Source organism: Macaca thibetana, chromosome 14 (genome assembly GCF_024542745.1).
Source record: "Macaca thibetana thibetana isolate TM-01 chromosome 14, ASM2454274v1, whole genome shotgun sequence".
In the NCBI taxonomy this organism is placed as follows: Eukaryota; Metazoa; Chordata; class Mammalia; order Primates; family Cercopithecidae; genus Macaca; species Macaca thibetana.
The window spans coordinates 9528131-9547351 of NC_065591.1; the positions used below are offsets into that span (position 1 = coordinate 9528131).

At 52.1% G+C, this 19221-nt stretch overlaps 2 protein-coding genes across 3 annotated transcripts in view; one reads left to right on the plus strand and one right to left on the minus strand.

Annotated features, from left to right (window-relative positions):
• ARL2 (ADP ribosylation factor like GTPase 2) overlaps positions 1 to 13121 on the minus strand; it is a 218820-nt gene extending 205699 nt beyond the window's left edge. Inside the window, exon 1 of one of the 2 annotated variants that reach the window (XM_050757280.1) lies at positions 11368 to 11371. The gene's annotated coding sequence lies outside the window, so the exon portion shown is untranslated. Of the gene's footprint in view, positions 1 to 11367; positions 11372 to 13117 lie in introns of those variants that run through there. The other variant, XM_050757274.1, reaches the window with a different exon arrangement.
• Positions 12467 to 18681, plus strand: MEN1 (menin 1). The gene is given in 12 exon segments (XM_050757172.1): positions 12467 to 12516; positions 12893 to 13360; positions 14614 to 14822; positions 15038 to 15166; positions 15496 to 15536; positions 15617 to 15704; positions 16340 to 16476; positions 16691 to 16706; positions 16708 to 16817; positions 16957 to 17092; positions 17526 to 17690; positions 17906 to 18681. Coding segments are annotated over 11 exon segments (1959 nt in total). The 5' UTR covers positions 12467 to 12516; positions 12893 to 12915; the 3' UTR covers positions 18389 to 18681.
• Positions 18682 to 19221: the final 540 nt, after the last annotated feature.

Sequence of the window (19221 nt, forward strand, 5' to 3'; positions counted from 1 at the left end):
TTAGCAGGACCCAGGCCTCAAGGCTGGGCTGAATGGGGAAGGAGGGGAAGGAGTGTGCTCTAGAGTCAGGGCAGGCCTGGGGCAGTTGATGGCTATGCTCTGAGGCGTATCGCAGGCCCTAAAGCTAGGGGAAAGTACTGAAAAGAGACTGGGGGCCACTAAGTGGTTGGGAATGGGGATTGGAGGGTGTCTGGAATTTTAGGGCCTGGTTAGGGGCCCAGGCATGAGAATCAGGCAGCCTGGATTCTGGTCTAGTTATGCAGCCACGGGCAAGTTACCTGGCCTCAGTTTCCACATCTGTAAATGGGAATCATTAAACTTATCCCAGCGCCGGCACGGTGGCTCACACCTGTAGTCCCAGCACTTTGGGAGGCCGAGGTGGGCAGATGAGTTCAAGACTAGCCTGACCAACGTGGTGAAACCCTGTCTCTACTAAAAATACAAAAATTAGCCCAGTGTGGTGGCATGCCTGTAATCCCAGCTACTCAGGAGGCTGAGGCAGGAGAATGGCTTAAACCCAGGAGGCAGAGGTTGCGGTGAGCTGAGAGCACGCGACTGCACTCCGGCCTGGGTGACAGAGCAAGACCCTGTCTCAAAATAAAATGAAATAAAACTTATCACAGGCTGGGTGAGGTGGCTCACACCTATAATCTTAGCACTTTGGGAGGCTGAGGTGGGAAGATCTCTTGAGGCCAGGAGTTAGAAGCTGCAGTGAGCTATGTTTGCACCACTGCACTCCAGCCTGGGCAACAGAGAAAGACCCTGCAAAAAAAAAAAAAAAGAAAAAAAAAACTATCTCATGGGAGGTTCTGGTGAGACTGGTGAGATCGTGCTGGAAAATGCCTTCGGCCCACTCAGGAAATATTTCTTCGGCCTACTGAGGTGCAGAGACTCAGAGAGTCCTGTGCAGAGATACTCAGGCCTATGGCAAGCTGAGACCTGGAGCCGTCCCTCACTAAACTGGAGAAACGGCTGCTTCCCAGCGCCCAGCAATAATTCAGCCAAAAGATTTTCAGATTTACAAATTTTTACACTTCTAAAAAATTAATTTTCTCCCAATATTTTATGTTAACAAATTTCAAACCTGCAGCAAGATGGAAAGAATACGAACTCTGGCCAAGCACTGTGGCTCACGCCTGTAATCCCAGCACTTTGGGAGGCTGGGGCAGGCAGATCACCTGAGGTTGGGAGTTCAACATTGGCCAGGCCAACATTGTGAAACCTCGTCTTTGCTAAAAATACAAAAATTAGCTGAGCATAGTGGTGCGCACCTGGAATCCCAGCTACTCAGGAAGCTGAGGCAGGATAATCACTTGAACCAGAGAGGTGGAGCTTGCAGTGAGCTGAGATCATGCCACTGCACTCCAGCCTGGGTGACAGAGTGATACTCCGTCTCAAAAAATAAAAAAAGTCTGGGCGTGGTGGCTCACGTCTATAACCCTAGCACTTTGGGAGGCCGAGATGGGTGGATCACCTGAGGTCAGGAGTTCAAAACTAGCCTGGCCAGCATGGTGAAACTCTATCTCTACCAAAAATACCAAAAAAAAAAAAAAAAAAAAAAAATTAGCTAGGCGTGGTGGTGGGTGCCTATAGTCCCAGCTACTTGGGAGGCTAAGACGGGGGAATCACTTGAACCTGGGAGGCAGAGGTTTCAGTGAGCTGAAATCTCACTACTGCACTCCAGCCTGGGCAACAGAGTGAGACTCCATATACTCTTCCCGTAGATCCACCAATAAACATTTTGCTGCTGCTACTTTCTATCTGTGTAGCATATATTTTGTTAAACCATTGAAAGTAAGTTGCAGACATCTTGAACTTCACATCTAAATATTTCAGAAATTATGTCTTAAGAATAAGAAGCCAGGCCTGGCCGGGTGCGGTGGCTCAAGCCTGTAATCCCAGCACTTTGGGAGGCCAAGACGGGCAGATCACGAGGTCAGGAGATCGAGACCATCCTGGCTAACATGGTGAAACCCTGTCTCTACTAAAAAATGCCAAAAAAAAAACTAGCCGGGCGAGGTGGTGGGCGCCTGTAGTCCCAGCTACTCGGGAGGCTGAGGCAGGAGAATGGCGTAAACCCGGGAGGCGGAGCTTGCAGTGAGCTGAGATCCGGCCACTGCACTCCAGCCTGGGCAGCAGAGCAAGACTCTGTCTCAAAAAAAAAAAAAAAAAAAAAAGGCCGGGCGCGGTGGCTCAAGCCTGTAATCCCAGCACTTTGGGAGGCCGAGACGGGCGAATCACGAGGTCAGGAGATCGAGACCATCCTGGCTAACACGGTGAAACCCCGTCTCTACTAAAAAATACAAAACTAGCTGGGCGAGGTGGCGGGCGCCTGTAGTCCCAGCTACTCGGGAGGCTGAGGCAGGAGAATGGCGTAAACCCGGGAGGCGGAGCTTGCAGTGAGCTGAGATCCGGCCACCGCACTCCAGCCTGGACCACAGAGCCAGACTCCGTCTCAAAAAAAAAAAAAAAAAAAAAAAAAAAGGAGCCAGGCCTGGTACAATCACTCACACCTGTAATCCCAACACTTTGAGAGGCTGAGGTGGGAGGATTGCTTGAGCCCAGAGTTCAAGACCAGCCTAGGCAATATAGCAAGACCCTGTCTCTACAAAAAATAAAAAATTGGCCACAACAGTTATGTTGTTTAAGTCACCTACTTTGTGGTACAGTTGTGTCAAAAATGTTATTTGGCGGCCGGGCGCGGTGGCTCAAGTCTGTAATCCCAGCACTTTGGGAGGCTGAGACGGGCAGATCACAAGGTTAGGAGATCGAGACCATCCTGGCTAACACGGTGAAACCCCATCTCTACTAAAAAACATACAAAAAACTAGCCGGGTGAGGTGGTGGGCGCCTGTAGTCCCAGCTACTCGGGAGGCTGAGGCAGGAGAATGGCGTAAACCTGGGAGGCGGAGCTTGTAGTGAGCTGGGACCCGGCCACTGCACTCCAGCCTGGGCGAGAAAGCGAGACTCCGTCTCAAAAAAAAAAAAAGTTATTTGGGAGGCCGAGGTGGGAGGATCACTTAAGGCCAGGAATTTGAGACCAGCCTCCACAACATGGCACAACCCTGTTGCCTAACATGGCCCTGTCACCCAGGCTGGAGTGCAGTGGCACAATCATAGTTCATTGTAGTCTTGAATTACTGGGCTCAAGTGATCCTCCTGCCTCAGCCTCTCAACTAACTGGGATTACAGGCCCATGCCTGGCAAAGTTTTTTTTTGTTTTTTTTTTTTTTTGTAGAGACAGGGTCTTATTATGTTGCCCAGGTTGGTCTTGAACTCCTGACCTCAAGTGACTCTCCGGCCTCGGCCTCCCAAAAGTGCCAGGACTACAGGGGTGGCCCACCGCATCTGAACTAGATTAAACTTTTTATTTATTTATTTTTCCATTGCCCCCTAGATTAAACTTTTTAAGTCAAGAATATTATCTAGCTGGGTGCGGTGGCTCACATCTGTAATCCCAGCACTTTGGGAGGCTGAGGTGGGCAGATCATGAGGTCAGGAGATTGAGACCATCCTGGCCAACATGGTGAAACCCAATCTCTACTAAAAATACAAAAATTAGCTGGGCATGGTGGCACACGCCTGTAGTCCCACCTACTCCAGAGGCTGAGGCAGGAGAATGGCTTGAACCTGGGACGCGGAGCTTGCAGTGAGCCGAGATCGTGCCATTTCACTCCAGCCTGGGCGACAAAGTGAGACTCCATCTCAAAAAAAGAAAAAAAAAAAAAAAAAAAAAAGCAGCATATACCTAGCTGGTGCTATTTTAAATTAATTTTAATTACAACAATACACAAAATTTTTTGGAAAAGAAATTAGGGGCTGAATTCCCCTTTGACTCCCTCCCCTCAGCCCATGAGATTACTTTCTGTTAGTTTGTTCCACACATACACGTATTGGCGATGTCCAGAGGGACCGCCCTCCCAGGGCCTCCTTGTCTTTAGCAGCGGAAATCCCGTTGGAGCTTCAGACCCTTCCACCCCTGTCCTCACACTCACAGCTGGGCCCCGCAACCCCCAGCCAACCTTGAAACCCTCATAAGTGGTCCTGCCCTTTATTGCTGTGCGTCAGATTCGCCACAGGAGGCTCAGATGTTCCAGGTTCTGCACAACCCTGGCCATCCCCTTTTCTGACCCCATCTCCATCCCTCCCCAGCTCCTGGCAGATGTCCTCTGTCCCCTCTGGAGGTGATGGTCCATCGTTAGCAAAATCTCCTTGTCTTCACTGCCTTCTCCAAACAGTTCCTATCCCTTCTGCTCTAGCAGAAACCCTGGACTCCTGAGGTCACCGCCCCTACCGTCTCCCCAGCAGCCCCCGGCAGGCTTTCTACACCCCTCCTGCGATGGGCCTGGAAGATTTGGGGTAGGCATCCTCCATAATCCTCATCACTTATAGACATTCTGCTCCCTCTCTTTTGCTTTCTTTTTAATTTTTTTTTCTGCCCAAGATAGTACTTCACCTCCTCCTTTCAGACACTCAGATTTGAACTCCAATTATCATCTGACGCCACCTACTTGGTTTCTGACATCTCCCAACCCATGATGGCCCAGTTCTAGATAATTTGTTCCTGGCTTGCCATTCCTCCAACCTACTTCTGTCTTAATTCTTAGACATGTTGATATCTATGCTGGGCCTCCCAGTTCCTTGAAGCCCTCTTCCCACCGGATCTTGTCATCTATCCTACCTCAGCCACTCACTAGCCACGCTGTCTTATACAGGAGCCACCAGCCACATATGGCCACAGAGCACTGCATCTCTCCCCAATTGAGATATGCTGTGAGTACAAAACACATACCAGATTTCAAAGAGTCCGTGTGAAAGAATTGTAAATTATCATTCATAATTTTTATTATTTATTTATTTATTTATTTATTTATTTATTTATGTCTTTTGGGATGGAGTCTCACTCTGTCACCTGGGCTGGAGTGCAGTGGTGTGATCTCGGCTCACTGCAACCTCCGCCTCCTGGGTTCAAGCAATTCTCAGACCTCAGCCTCCTAAGCAGCTGGGATTACAGGTGCCCACCACCACGCCTGGCTAATTCTTTTGTATTTTTAGTAGAGACGGGGTTTTGCCATGTTGGCCAGGCTAGTCTCAAACTCCTGACCTCAGGTGATCCACCTGCCTTGGCCTCCCAAAGTGCTGGGATTACAGGTGTGAGCCACTGCGCCTGGCCAAGCATCCTACTCTCTAACCAACATGCCTCTCTTTCCAGCCCATTCTAGCACCCCAACTCCAATTGACTGTTGACCCCACAGAAACCTACAACCCACTGATATTACTACACATTTGCTGTCCTTCACTCTTCCCTTGTCCTTACATGCCTCCTCACCCAGCCTACACTCCAGGTCAATCATTAATAATGACTGCTTTGGCCAGGTGCAATGGCTCATGCCTGTAATCCCCAGCACTTTGGGAGGCCGAAGCAGATTAATCACCTGAAGTCAGGAGTTTGAAACCAGCCTCGCCAACATGGCAAAGCCCTGTCTCTACTAAAAATACAAAAATTAGCTGGGCATGGTGGCGGGTGCCTGTAATCCCAGATACTCAGGAGGCTGAGGCGGGAGAATCGCATGAATCCGGTAGATGGAGGTTGCAGTGAGCCGAGATTGCACCACTGCACTGCAACCTGGGAGACAGAGGGAGACTCCATCTTAAAAAATAAAATAGGCCGGGCGCGGTGGCTCACGCCTGTAATTCCAGCACTTTGGGAGGCCGAGACGGGTGGATCACGAGGTCAGGAGATCAAGACCATCCTGGCTAACACGGTGAAACCCCGTCTATACTAAAAATACCAAAATTAGCTAGGCACGGTGGCGGGCGCCCGTAGTCTTAGCTACACGGGAGGCTGAGGCAGGAGAATGGCGTGAACCCGGGAGACGGAGCTTGCAGTGAGTGGAGATCGCACCATTGCACTCCAGCCTGGGCGACAGAGCGAGACTCTGTCTCAAAAATAATAAAATAAAATAAATAAAATAAAATAAATAAAATAAAATAAAATAAAATATCCCTACTGCTTTCAATGCATGTATTTCTTTAGCAAATATTTGTTGAACACCTATTATGTGCCAGACACTATTCTAGGCCCAGGGTACACATCAGTGAACACGACAGACACATTTCCTGTCCTGTAGAGCTTATCTTCTGGTGGTAGGGGACAAACAATAAGTAAATCAGGCCGGGCATGGTGACTCGTGCCTGTAATCCCAGCACTTGGGAGGCTGAAGTAGGAGGACTGCCTTGAGCCCAGGAGGTCAAAGCTGCAGTGAACCATGATTGCACTGCTGCACATCAGCCTGGGCAACAGAGTCTCAAAACAGAGAAACAAAGTGGTCATATCGTACGTTAGAATTGTGGTTCTCAACCTGGGGTTACTTTGGCATCCCAGGGGATATTTGGCAACGTCTGGAGACATTTTTAGTTGTCCCCACTGTGGGTGCTGAACTGGTGGCATCCAGTGGGCAGAAACCACAGATGCTGCTCATCATCCTACAACGCACAGGACGGCTGCAGTCACAGAGAATGACCTGGCCTCGAGCGTCAACAGTGCCTCCTTCGAGAGCCTCTGTCTAGGTGTTAATGCTAACAAAACAAACAAACAAACAAAAAAGGGGGCTGGCCGCGGTGGCTCATGCCTGTAAGCCCAGCACTTTGGGAGGCTGAAGTGGGCGGATCACCTGAGGTCAGGAGTTCGAGACCAGCCTGGCCAACATGGCAAAACCCCGTCTCTCCTAAAAACACAAAAATTAGCCAGGTATGGTGGCGGGCACCTGAAGTGCACCTGAAGAGGCTGAGGCAGGAGCATCCCTTGAACCTGGGAGGCAGAGGTTGCAGTGAGCCAAGATCCAGTCACTGCACTCTAGCCTGGGTGACAGGGTGAGACTCCGTTTCAGAAAAACAAAACAAAAACAAAAAAAGAAACGCAGAGCAGGGTTGAGGGATGGATACAGGAATTTCGAGCGGAGGGTATGATTTGAAGTAGAATGGTCAGGTCTGTGTCAGCCTTTTTGAGGTGACGTTTGAGCAATATTGTGAAGGTGGGGAACCCGGTAGACATCTGGAAAGGAGATGGTAACCCACTGGGCTTCCCATTTCGCTGAGAAAATCTAATTGCCCACCACATACGCCCAGGTAGTAGAGGCCTTCTTTCCAGTCCTCGTGGATAAACTGCCCGTGCTCCTAGCCAAGGCTCCTGCCAGTCGGGAGCGCATTCCCACTCTCCGTCCAAGGCCATCACTGCCACAATTCTCTTATTAACCAGCAGTAATCTTTTCCACCCCCGTTTTCTCCAGCTGTCTAATGCCCTCTCATCTTCCTCCTTCCCTTTGCTGCAAAGAGCCCAAAAGACTTATGTATTATCACTGTCTCCAACTTCTTTCCTCCCATTGGTCCTGAGCCCAAGCCCACAAGACTTTTGCTCCCAAAGTGCTCTTTTTAATTGTTAATTTTTTTAAATATTTTTTTTTTGAGACAGAGTCTCGCTCTGTCATCCAGGCTAGAGTGCAGTGGTGTGATCTCGGCTCACTGCAACCTCCAACTCCCAGGTTCAAGCGATTCTCCTGCCTCAGCCTCCCGAGTAGCTGGGACTACAGGCATGTGCCACCGTGCCCGGCTAATTTTTGTATTTTTAGTAGAGACAGGGTTTTGCCATGTTGGTCAGTCTGGTCCCAAACTCCTGACCTAGTGATCTGCCCGCCTCAGCCTCCCAAAGTGCTGGGATTACAGGCGTGAGCCACCGTGCCTGGCCACTTCCTCGGCACTCCTATCCCTTTTTTTTGTTTTATCTTTTTTTCCTTATCAATGATTATTTTCACGCTGGGTATGGTATGGTGGCTCATGCCTATAATCCCAACACTTTTGGGAGGCTGGGGCAGGAGGATCACTTGAGGCCAGGAGCTCCAGACTAGTCTGGGCAATATAGCAAGATCTCCCTCTCTACAGAAATTTAAAAAATAAAACAATGACTATTTCCTAATATATTACACATTACATTTATTTCTTGTATATCTTGTCTGTCTACTCCATTAAATGTAACTTTGCTCTCATTCAGGCAGTGACCTTTTTAAAAAAAACCTTGGCCGGGCGCGGTGGCTCACGCCTGTAATCCCAGCACTTTGGGAGGCGGAGGCGGGTGGATCACGAGGTCAGGAGATCGAGACCATCCTGGCTAACACGGTGAAACCCCGTCTCTACTAAAAACACAAAAAATTAGCCGGGCGAGGTGGCGGGTGCCTGTAGTCCCAGCTACTCGGGAGGCTGAGGCAGGAGAATGGCGTGAACCCGGGAGGCGGAGCTTGCAGTGAGCTGAGATTCGACCACTGCACTCCAGTCTGGGCGACAGAGCGAGACTCCGTCTAAAAAAAAAAAAAAAAAAAAAAAAAAAAACCTTAAAAATTATTTATTTATTTTGAGACAGGGTCTTGCTTTGTCACCCAGCCTGGTGTGCAGTGGCACGATGTTGGCCCACTATAAACCTCCCAGGCTTAATTGATCCTCTCACCTCAGCCTCCTGAGGAGCTGGGACTACAGGCATATGCTAATATGCCCAGATACTTTTTAAAATTTTTTTGTGGAAACGAGGTCTCACTATGTTACCCAGTCTGGTCTCAAACTCCTGAGCTGAAAAGATCCTTCCACTTCCACCTCCGGAGTAGCTAGGACCACAGGCACACACCACCACACCCAGCTAAAATACTTTTTTTTTCTTTTTCTTGCTCTGTCGCCTAGGCTGAAGTGCAGTGGCATACTCTCGGTTCACTGCAACCGCCACCTCCTGGGTTCAAGCAATTCTCCTGCCTCAGCCTCCCGAATAGCTGGGATTACAGGCACCTGCCACCACACCCAGCTAATTTTTGTATTTTTAGTAGACATGGGGTTTCACTATGTCAAGGCTTTCACCATGTTGGCCAGGCTGGTCTCGAACTCCTGACCTCAAGTGATCCGTCCGCCTCAGCCTCTCAAAGTGCTGGGATTACAGGCGTGAGCCTCCACGCCTGGTCTGGTTTTTGTTTTTGTTGTTGTTGTTTTTGGGAACAGGATTTCACTGTGTTAGGCTGGAATGTAGTGGTGCGATCACAGCTCACTGCAGCCTCAAACTCGTGCCTGAGCTTCCTGAGTAGCTGGGACTACCTAGTGCACACCACTGTGTTTGACTAATTTAAATTTTTTTTTTTTTTTTTTTTTTTTTTTTTTTTTTTTTTTTTTTTTGTAGAGACAGGGTCTTGCTTTGTTGCTCGGGCTGGTCTGGAACTTTTGGCCTCAAGCAGTCTTTCTGCCTTGGCATGTCAAAGCCCTGGGATTACAGGTGTGAGCCACTGCACTCAGCCTTGACTGTTTTTAAAACACAAAGTGACTAAGGCCTGTAATGCCAGAACTTCTGGAAGGCCAAGGCAGGTGGATCACGTAAGACCAGGTGTTCAAGACCAGTCTGGTCAACATGGTGAAACCCCATCTCTACTAAAAATACAAAAACTAGCCGGGTGTGGTGGCGGGGGCCTGTAATCCCAGCTACTCAGGAGGCTGAGACAAGAGAGTCACTTAAACCTGGGAGGCAGAGGTTGCAGTGAGCCAAGATCATGCCATTGTACTCCAGCCTGGGCGACACAGCAATGCTGTCAAATAAATAAATACATAAATAAATAAGCAAATAAATAAATAAAATAAAACACAAAGTCCTATCCTATACTCCTGAGTCGCCTCAGTTCTGGGCCAATTGGGAAAGTTGGTTACCCTGTTTACTAGTTTTTCTACTGATGTCCTTTTTCTGTTCCAGGATTTGATCCAGAACACCACATTGCATTTAGTTGTTCTGTCTCCTTAGTTTCTCATCTGCAATGATTTGTGGGTCCTTCCTTATTTTTCATGACCTTGGCTCTTTTGATTTGTTTTGTTTTTTGTTTTTGAGGCAGGGTCTCACTGTGTTGCCCAGGCTGGAGTACACTGCCATGACCACGGCTCACTGCAGTCTTGACCTCCTGGGCTCACATGATCCTCCTGCCTCAGCCTTCTGAGTAGCTGGGACTACAGGTGAGCACCACCACACCCGGTCAATGTTTTGTTTTTGTAGAGTCGGGGTCTCCCTATGTTGCCCGGGCTGGTCTTGAACTCCTGGCCCCAAGCAATCCTCCTGCTTCAGCTTCCCAAAGTGTTGTAATTACAGGTATGAGCCTGGCATGAACTTGACACTATTGAGATATACTGGTCAGGTATTTTGTAGACTGTCCCTCAACTTTGTTTTGCCAGATGTTTTCTCATGATTAGAGAAGGGTTATAAATTTTGAAGAAAATCCAGAGAGGTGAAGAGGTGAAATAGGGCAGGAATTTGATCTGTTTTATTTACTGCTCTATACCCAGTGTCTGGAACTTGGCCCATGGTAAGTACCAAAAATCTGGTTTTTTGAATGAATAAGTGAATACATGAGTGGCTGTGGAAATTTAGTATTGTTTCAAAGTTTTAAAATGTTGTTGATATAGGCCGGGCACAGTGGCTTATACCTGTAATCCTAGCAGTTTGGGAGGCCGAGGTGGGAGGATCACTTAAGGTCAGGAGTTTGAGACCAGCCTGATCAACATGGTGAAACTTCTGTCTCTACTAAAAATACAAAAATTAGCCAAGTGTGGTGGCAGGCGCCTGTAATCCCGGCTACTTGGGAGGCTGAGGCAGAAGAATCACTTGAACCTGGGAGGCAGAGGTTGCAGTGAGCTGAGATCGCACCACTGCACTCCAGCCTGGGCAACAGAGTAAGACTCTGTCTCAAAACAAATAAACAAATAACTACTCTTTGGCTGGATACGGTGGTTCATGCTTGTAATCTTAGCACTTAGGGAGGCCGAGGCGGGCAGATCACTTGAAGTTAGGGGTTCGAGACCAGCCTGGCCAACATGGTGAAACCCCATCTCTACTTAAAATACAAAAAATGATCTGGGTGTGGTGGCGGACACCTGTAATCCCAGCTACTGGGGCCTTTTTTTTTTTTTTTTTTTTTTTTGAGGTGGAGTCTTCACTCTGTCCCCCAGGCTGGAGTACAGTGGCGCATCTCCGCTCACTGCAAGCTCCGCCTCCCGGGTTCGCGCCATTCTCCTGCCTCAGCCTCCCGAGTAGCTGGGACTACAGGCGCCCGCCACCGCGCCCGGCTAATTTTTTATATTTTAGTAGAGACGAGGTTTCACCGTGTTAGCCAGGATGGTCTCGATCTCCTGACCTCGTGATCCACCCGCCTCCGCCTCCCAAAGTGCAGGGATTACAGGCGTGAGCCACCGCGCCCGGCCGGGATGTTTTTTTAAGACAGAGTCTCACTCTGTTGTCCAGGCTGGAGTGCAGTGGCAAGATCTTGGCTCACTGAAACCTCCACCTCCCAGGTTCAAGGAATTCCCCCGCCTCAGCCTCTCAAGTAGCTGGGAATCCCTGTCTCTGCCAAAAAAAAAAAAAAAAAACTATATAGATATATGTGTGTGTTTTATATGTATATATATTTAGGTATATGCACACACACACAAAATTAGGTGGGAGTGGTGGCGCACGCCTGTGGTCCCAGCTACTTGGGAGGCTGAGGCACGAGAATTGCTTGAGCCCATGAAGTCAAGGCTGCAGTGAGCCAAGACCGAGCCATTGCACTCCAGCCTGGGCGAAAGAGAAAGACCGTGTCTCAGAACAAACAAACAAAAGCTATTCTTGCCACGTTTTTCTTTTTTTTCTTTTTTCTTTTTTTTTTTTTTTTGAGTCAGAGTCTCACACTGTCGCCCAGACTGGAGTGCAGTGGCTCGATCTCGGTTCACTTCAAGCTCTGCCTCCCGGGTTCACGCCATTCTCCTGCCTCAGCCTTCCGAGTAGCTGGGACTACAGGCGCCCGCCACCACTCCCGGCTAATTATATATATATTTTTTTAGTACAGACGGGGGTTTCACCGTGTTAGCCAGGATGGTTTCGATCTCCTGACCTCGTGATCCGCCCGCCTCGGCCTCTCAAAGTGCTGGGATTACAGGCGTGAGCCACCGCGCCCGGCCCATATTTATTTGTTAACAGACACTGATACCCAGCTAAAGCGGTTGAACACATTTATTCTCTGTAAGTGTTTAAAAGTATCTGTTTTCCTCACATCGTTTTATTTAAAATTGTTCTGGATCAAGCAACTTGATCTTTTTCCTCATAACTTGCCGACTGACCCGTGACAGCAAAACCGGCAGAAGCTCGGTGACCTGCCACCCTGAGTCTGCAGGTAGTGCCCCTGGACTACATTTCCCAGAAGGCACTGCGGACTCGCTTCCTGCCTGGTCGGCTTGAAGGGAAGGACCAATCCCTGAGTGTCTCGGGAAGGAGGCATCCGGAGCCGCGGACCTAGAGATCCCAGAAGCCACCGCGCGGCGGCCCGGCCCGCAACTATTTCCAGATTCGGCGGGGGCAGGGGTGGGCCCAGACTCCACTTCCCGGCGGGTAGTGCGACCCTAGGGGCGGGACTTCATGTCCCAGCAGGCTCCGGGCGGCGTGGGCCGCGGTGCCTTGTGTGGGATGTAAGCGCGGAGGTGGGCGAGGGGTACCGAGGCGAGGACTCTCCTTGGGGTTTGGGGGCTTGGCCTGGGTGCGCTTTCTGGGCGGACTCTAGGGCCCCGGGGGCACAGTCGTAGAGGGGGCGGGGCGGCCATTGGGGCTCCTCATTGGGGTCCTTGAGGCGCACCCCATCGGGTACCGGGCGTCCCGGAATTGTGGGGGACAAAAAGGCTCTGCAGTCTCGGCTGAGGGGTCTCACCGACAAAAGAGGGGAAGCCGGTGAGCAGAGGCTGAGGAGGGTGGGGCAGCAAGGGAGCTGTGCGTGTGTCGGAGGGTGGAAACTTAGCGGACCCTGGGAGGGGGCTCCCCGGCCGAACCTGCCCGACCCTCCCTCCCGCGGCTTGCCTGCAGGCCGCCGCCCGCCGCCCGCCGCCATGGGGCTGAAGGCCGCCCAGAAGACGCTGTTCCCGCTGCGCTCCATCGACGACGTGGTGCGCCTGTTTGCTGCCGAGCTGGGCCGAGAGGAGCCGGACCTGGTGCTCCTTTCCTTGGTGCTGGGCTTCGTGGAGCATTTTCTGGCTGTCAACCGCGTCATCCCCACCAACGTTCCCGAGCTCACCTTCCAGCCCAGCCCCGCCCCCGACCCGCCTGGCGGCCTCACCTACTTTCCCGTGGCCGACCTGTCTATCATCGCCGCCCTCTATGCCCGCTTCACCGCCCAGATCCGAGGCGCCGTCGACCTGTCCCTCTATCCTCGAGAAGGGGGTGTCTCCAGCCGTGAGCTGGTGAAGAAGGTCTCCGATGTCATATGGAACAGCCTCAGCCGCTCCTACTTCAAGGATCGAGCCCACATCCAGTCCCTCTTCAGCTTCATCACAGGTTGGAGCCCAGTAGGTGGGAATCTTATCCATGACCCACTTCTTCAAAACCCTCCGTGGTTTACAGAACCCTTTTGAGAACTGTAAGCCTTGTGAGGTTGGGCAGGTGTTATTTTCCTCTTTGCAGTTGGGAAACTGAAGCCCAGAGAGGGGAAATGATGTGCCAAAGTCACACACGGCATGGCAGGGCTGGAAGTGAAGCCTGATCACTTGGCTCCAAACCATCAACCTCACCTCTGCCCCCTCAGCACCTCCACCCCTGCCACTGAACAGTTACAGCAGTTCTAAGCATGAGATACAGAGGGTGGCAGCAGATTTAGGGGGCAAGAAGATGAAATTGGGTTGCATTTGAGGCAGTTAAACAAAATAATAGTTATAAAGATGTTTTTGTTTTTGTTTTTTGTGTTTTTTTTTTTTTTTTTGAGACAGGGTCTCACTCTGTCCCCCAGGCTGGAGTGCAGTGGTGTGATCATGGCTCACTGCAGCCTCAACCTCCCCAGGCTCAGAGATCCTCCTACCTCAGCCTCTTGAGTAGCTGAGAGTACAGGCATTCACCACCACGCCTGGCTAATTTTTTTTTTTTGTATTTTTAGTAGAGATGGGGTTTCACTGTGTTAGGATTGTCTGGATCTCCTGACCTCGTGATCCACCCGCCTTGGCCTCCCAAAGTGCTGGGATTACAGGTGTGAGCCACCGCGCCCGGCCAAAAATGTTTCGAGACAGACCGAGGGCTTGACCTCAAAAGGCTTAAGACTTCTCAGCAAGCCTGGTTGACTGGCAGTCCCATCCTGGTGTGCCATATTGAGAAGGATTCAGAGGCTGCTTCTCAGATTAGCAGGAAAAGAGTGCAGAGATAAATGAGGATTCTCTGTTGGTGGATGTATAACAGGAGAGTGTTGGCCAGTGTCCTGTATTTGCCATTCCTGTTTTAACCTAATAAGTGCAGTAAAATAGAATCCTTAAATCCACAGAATATATAATAGAGTTGCAGAGAAAGACGAGATAGGGCCAAAGGCTGGGTCAGCTACAGGAGATCCAGAAAGGTCTCTTGTTGGACGTAGAGGGTGTAAACAGGGAGAGAGAGGCTTTGAACACATGGGAGGGAAGGGATGGAGGGATGGTGGGCAGGATAATCTGAGTTTGGGGCACAGGCTTGGAAGGGGAGTGGGAGGGAGTGTGGCCCATCACTACCTGGCTCCCTTCCCCCACGTCAAAACACAGAGGACCCTCTTTCATTACCTGCCCCTTCCACAGGCACCAAATTGGACAGCTCCGGTGTGGCCTTTGCTGTGGTTGGGGCCTGCCAGGCCCTGGGTCTCCGGGATGTCCACCTCGCCCTGTCTGAGGATCATGCCTGGGTAGTGTTTGGGCCCAATGGGGAGCAGACAGCTGAGGTCACCTGGCATGGCAAGGGCAACGAGGACCGCAGGGGCCAGACGGTCAACGCTGGTGTGGCTGAGCGGGTATTGTTCCCTCCCTGCAACCTTGTCCCCTTCATACTCTGGTAGCCCAAACCAACCAAAGGACTCCACTTTCTTGGGCCATACCCCTTTCTTCCCATTACCACCCACATACATCAGGAAGGGAAGACAGAAGAGCCCCTTTTCCCGGCTGTCATTCCCTGAAGAAGGCACAGGGTGGGCCATCATGAGACATAATGATCTTGTCCCCTTTCAAGAGCTGGCTGTACCTGAAAGGATCATACATGCGCTGTGACCGCAAGATGGAGGTGGCATTCATGGTGTGTGCCATCAACCCTTCCATTGACCTGCACACCGACTCGCTGGAGCTGCTGCAGCTGCAGCAGGTGAGGGCTGAGCCAATGGGGCAGTACTGGGCTAGGCCAGACTTGACTTGCTCTGGGACCCTGGGTAGGGGCACTTTCCCTTCCTGAGCTTCAGTTTCCCCCGCTGGAATATGGGTTAGTAATTCCTGGCCTGGCCTTTCCCAGGGCTCTTGGGAGAGTGGAATTGAGATGTGAAATTGCTTTAACTCCATTAAAGAATGGCCCAGAATTTTGGCCCTTCTACCTGGTGGGTGGTCCCTGTTTGTTCTGACCCCCACCTCTGCCCGATAGGCTAAGGACCCATTCTCCTCCCTGTTCCGTAGCTCATAACTCTCTCCTTCGGCTCCTAGAAGCTGCTCTGGCTGCTCTATGACCTGGGACATCTGGAAAGGTCAGTAGAGGGAAGTGGCCAGGCTGGGCCTTGTGAGGCCAGGGGGCTAGGTGGCAGCCTGAATTATGATCCTCTCCTAGGTACCCCATGGCCTTAGGGAACCTGGCAGATCTGGAGGAGCTGGAGCCCACCCCTGGCCGGCCAGATCCACTCACCCTCTACCACAAGGTGGGGGCATCTAAGGAGGATGCAGAAGGGAGACCCCAACAGTGGCTGAGGCAGGGGCCCTCATCTGGGTGGATGAGAACTTTGTGTGTTAGGGGATATCACCCATCCAGTGTCACTTTATGTCAACTGTGTGCAGAATCAGTTCAGTCAGGGCTGTCCGAGGAGTGTCCAGGGTTCACCAGCCTGGGAGTGTCAGGGTCTGCATTTGTCCCCTCAGCCCTGCCTTTTCTGCCACTCCTTACTGTCCTTTCTGGAGTATAACAGAGGTCAAATGTGGTAGGAGCACTGAAGAGGGAGGGGGTGTTTACTTGGTGGGTGTAGGTGGGGAGTAGGGCCATTGGGCTGGGCTTGGAAGTCTTTGGTGTGTATGTAGAAGAGTGTCTGGGAAAGAGGAGGACCCTGAGCTTGGAGGGCAGGCCCCACCCCTGCAGTCTGCCCCAGGCCTCAGCCAGCAGTCCTGTAGACCCAGGGAGGAGACCAGGTAGAAGGGCTGGCAGCAAGTGGAGGTCGGAGTGGAGATGGAGAGGACTCCCTGGGATCTTCCTGTGACCCCTTCTGGGTGTGCCCTGGTGGGGCATTTGTGCCAGCAGGGCAGCTGGGGCTGCCTCCCTGAGGATCCTCTGCCTCACCCCCAGGGCATTGCCTCAGCCAAGACCTACTATCGGGATGAACACATCTACCCCTACATGTACCTGGCTGGCTACCACTGTCGCAACCGCAACGTGCGCGAAGCCCTGCAGGCCTGGGCAGACACGGCCACTGTCATCCAGGAGTGAGGATCCCCCTATTAGGGCCTGCAGCCTGTCCTTTCTTCCCCTCCATTAGTTTCCAACCACCCTCATCCAGGACTGAGGCCTGGCTCCCACGCCCCATCCCCTTTCCATCCAGTCCCTAGGCAGCAAGGCCGCCATCACCCAGGAGGTAGGGACCCTGATTAAGGTGTCACATCTTCCCCCCCCTCCCTTCTCCTAATTTTTTTTTCTCAGAACAGCTTCAAATCTCCTCCCAATGTTTAACCACCATCATCCAGCAGTGGGACCTCCACCCTCAGCCCCGTGCCCCTCCTCATTCTTGCTTTCTTGCTGTGGCTGACCCAGACAGCATCATTTTGCAGTGAGGACCCCACCTACTCCCCCAGCCCCTGGGGTGACCCAGGAGAAGAAACCTGGGCTCCATCCCCCACCAGGTCCCTGGGGCTACCCCCCATGGCGAGACCCCTTCAGACCCTACAGAGACCCCACTGCTCTCACAGCTACAACTACTGCCGGGAAGACGAGGAGATCTACAAGGAGTTCTTCGAAGTAGCCAATGATGTCATCCCCAACCTGCTGAAGGAGGCAGCCAGCTTGCTGGAGGCGGGCGAGGAGCGGCCGGGGGAGCAGAGCCAGGTGAAAGGCTAGAGCTCCAGCCTGTGTCCAGCCTCCAACCTGGGCAGGGCTCCCTGCCATAGGCCATGGGGGCTGCATGTATGGGACTAGGGATGGCATGAGGAAGGTGGCCCTGAGCAGAGAGCTATGTTCCCTTTTGCTATAACTGAGGTCCTGGGCCCAGGTTGGACAGGGCTGAAGGTATTTTAGAGGTTTCTACCCTGTGCCTTCAGTGTCATGGCCAGACTCCCTCCCTCAGCTGAGGGATGGAGATAAGGGATGGTAACTTCTGGCGACGGATTGGCTTTATAAAAGGAAAGAGGTTCTAAGAATGTTCTCAACCTATGCTTACCTTTTCTGGAGCCAGGGGTCTTTGCCTAGGTGGGGGGCCTGGCCTGTGCCCTCTGCTAAGGGGTAAGAGACTGACCTGTGCCCTCCCTTCCCCCTTGTCAAGGGCACCCAGAGCCAAGGTTCTGCCCTCCAGGACCCTGAGTGCTTCGCCCACCTGCTGCGATTCTACGACGGCATCTGCAAATGGGAGGAGGGCAGTCCCACACCTGTGCTGCACGTGGGCTGGGCCACCTTTCTTGTGCAGTCCCTAGGCCGTTTCGAGGGACAGGTGAGGGACAGCTGCACAGAGGTCTGGGCACTACAGGTGGTGACAGCCGCTATGGCTTGTCAGACTTTTTTGGCCCAGGGGCAGTATCTGCTCATCCCCTTGGGTGCCGGTGAGACTGAGACCCCTGGGTGGCATGGGATGGCCAGAGCAGGGTCCTGGAGTTCCAGCCACTGGCCAGCAATCTTGCTCTCACCTCGTTCTCCCCACTGGCCCAGGTGCGGCAGAAGGTGCGCATAGTGAGCCGAGAGGCCGAGGCAGCTGAGGCCGAGGAGCCATGGGGCGAGGAAGCCCGGGAAGGCCGGCGGCGGGGCCCACGGCGGGAGTCCAAGCCAGAGGAGCCCCCGCCACCCAAGAAGCCAGCACTGGACAAGGGCCTGGGTGCCAGCCAGGGTGCAGTGTCAGGACCCCCCCGGAAGCCCCCTGGGACGGTCCCTGGCACAGCCCGAGGCCCTGAAGGTGGCAGCACGGCTCAGGTGCCAGCGCCTGCAGCGTCACCACCGCCAGAGGGTCCAGTGCTCACTTTCCAGAGTGAGAAGATGAAGGGCATGAAGGAGCTGCTGGTGGCCACCAAGATCAACTCGAGCGCCATCAAGCTGCAACTCACGGCACAGTCACAAGTGCAGATGAAGAAGCAGAAAGTGTCCACCCCTAGTGACTACACTCTGTCTTTCCTCAAGCGGCAGCGCAAAGGCCTCTAAACTACTGGGGACTTTGGACCGCTTGTGGGGACCCAGGCCCCGCCTTTAGTCCCCCAACTCTGAGCCCATGCTCTGCCCCCAGCCCAAAGGGGACAGGCCTTATGCCTACCCAAACCCAAGGTTCCAGGTCCCGAGCAGAGTCTATATCAAACCCACGATTTTCTCCAGCTCAGAACCCAGGGCTCTGCCCTAGTCATTAGAATATAGGTCTCTTCTCCCAGAATTCCAGGGTGCCAATGGAAACCTCACCCTGGGTCCTAATTAACAATCTTTAAAGGCCCAGCCCCTAGAAACCCAGGCTCCTCCTCGGAACCGCTCACCTAGAGCCAGACCAACGTTACTCAGGGCTGCTCCCAGCTTGTAGGAGCTGAGGTTTCACCCTTAACCCAAGGAGCACAGGTCCCACCTCCGGCCTGGGAGCCTAGACCACTCAGCCCCTAGGAGTATATTTCCACACTTCAGAATTCCGTAACTTGCGAATCCAAGCCCTCTGCCCCAAAAAACTTCAGTTCTGCTCCAGAATTTGGAAATCCTAGCTTCCTCTCTTTCCTATCCCGAGTCTGGGACACAAAACTCCCCCCAGCCTATGAGCATCCTGAGCCCCGCCCTCTTCCTGACGAAACTGGCCCCGGATGAGAGCAGGACCTCCCTTCCGACCCTCTGGGAACCTCCCAGAGGTCCAGCCCATTTCGGAGCATCCCGGAGGAAATCCGTAGAGGGTTGGGAGTGGGTGACAGGAGCCTGATCTTTTCCTGTTTTGTACATAGATTTATTTTTCAGTTCCAAGAAAGATGAATACATTTTGTTAAAAAAAAATACAAAGCGCAAGTCCA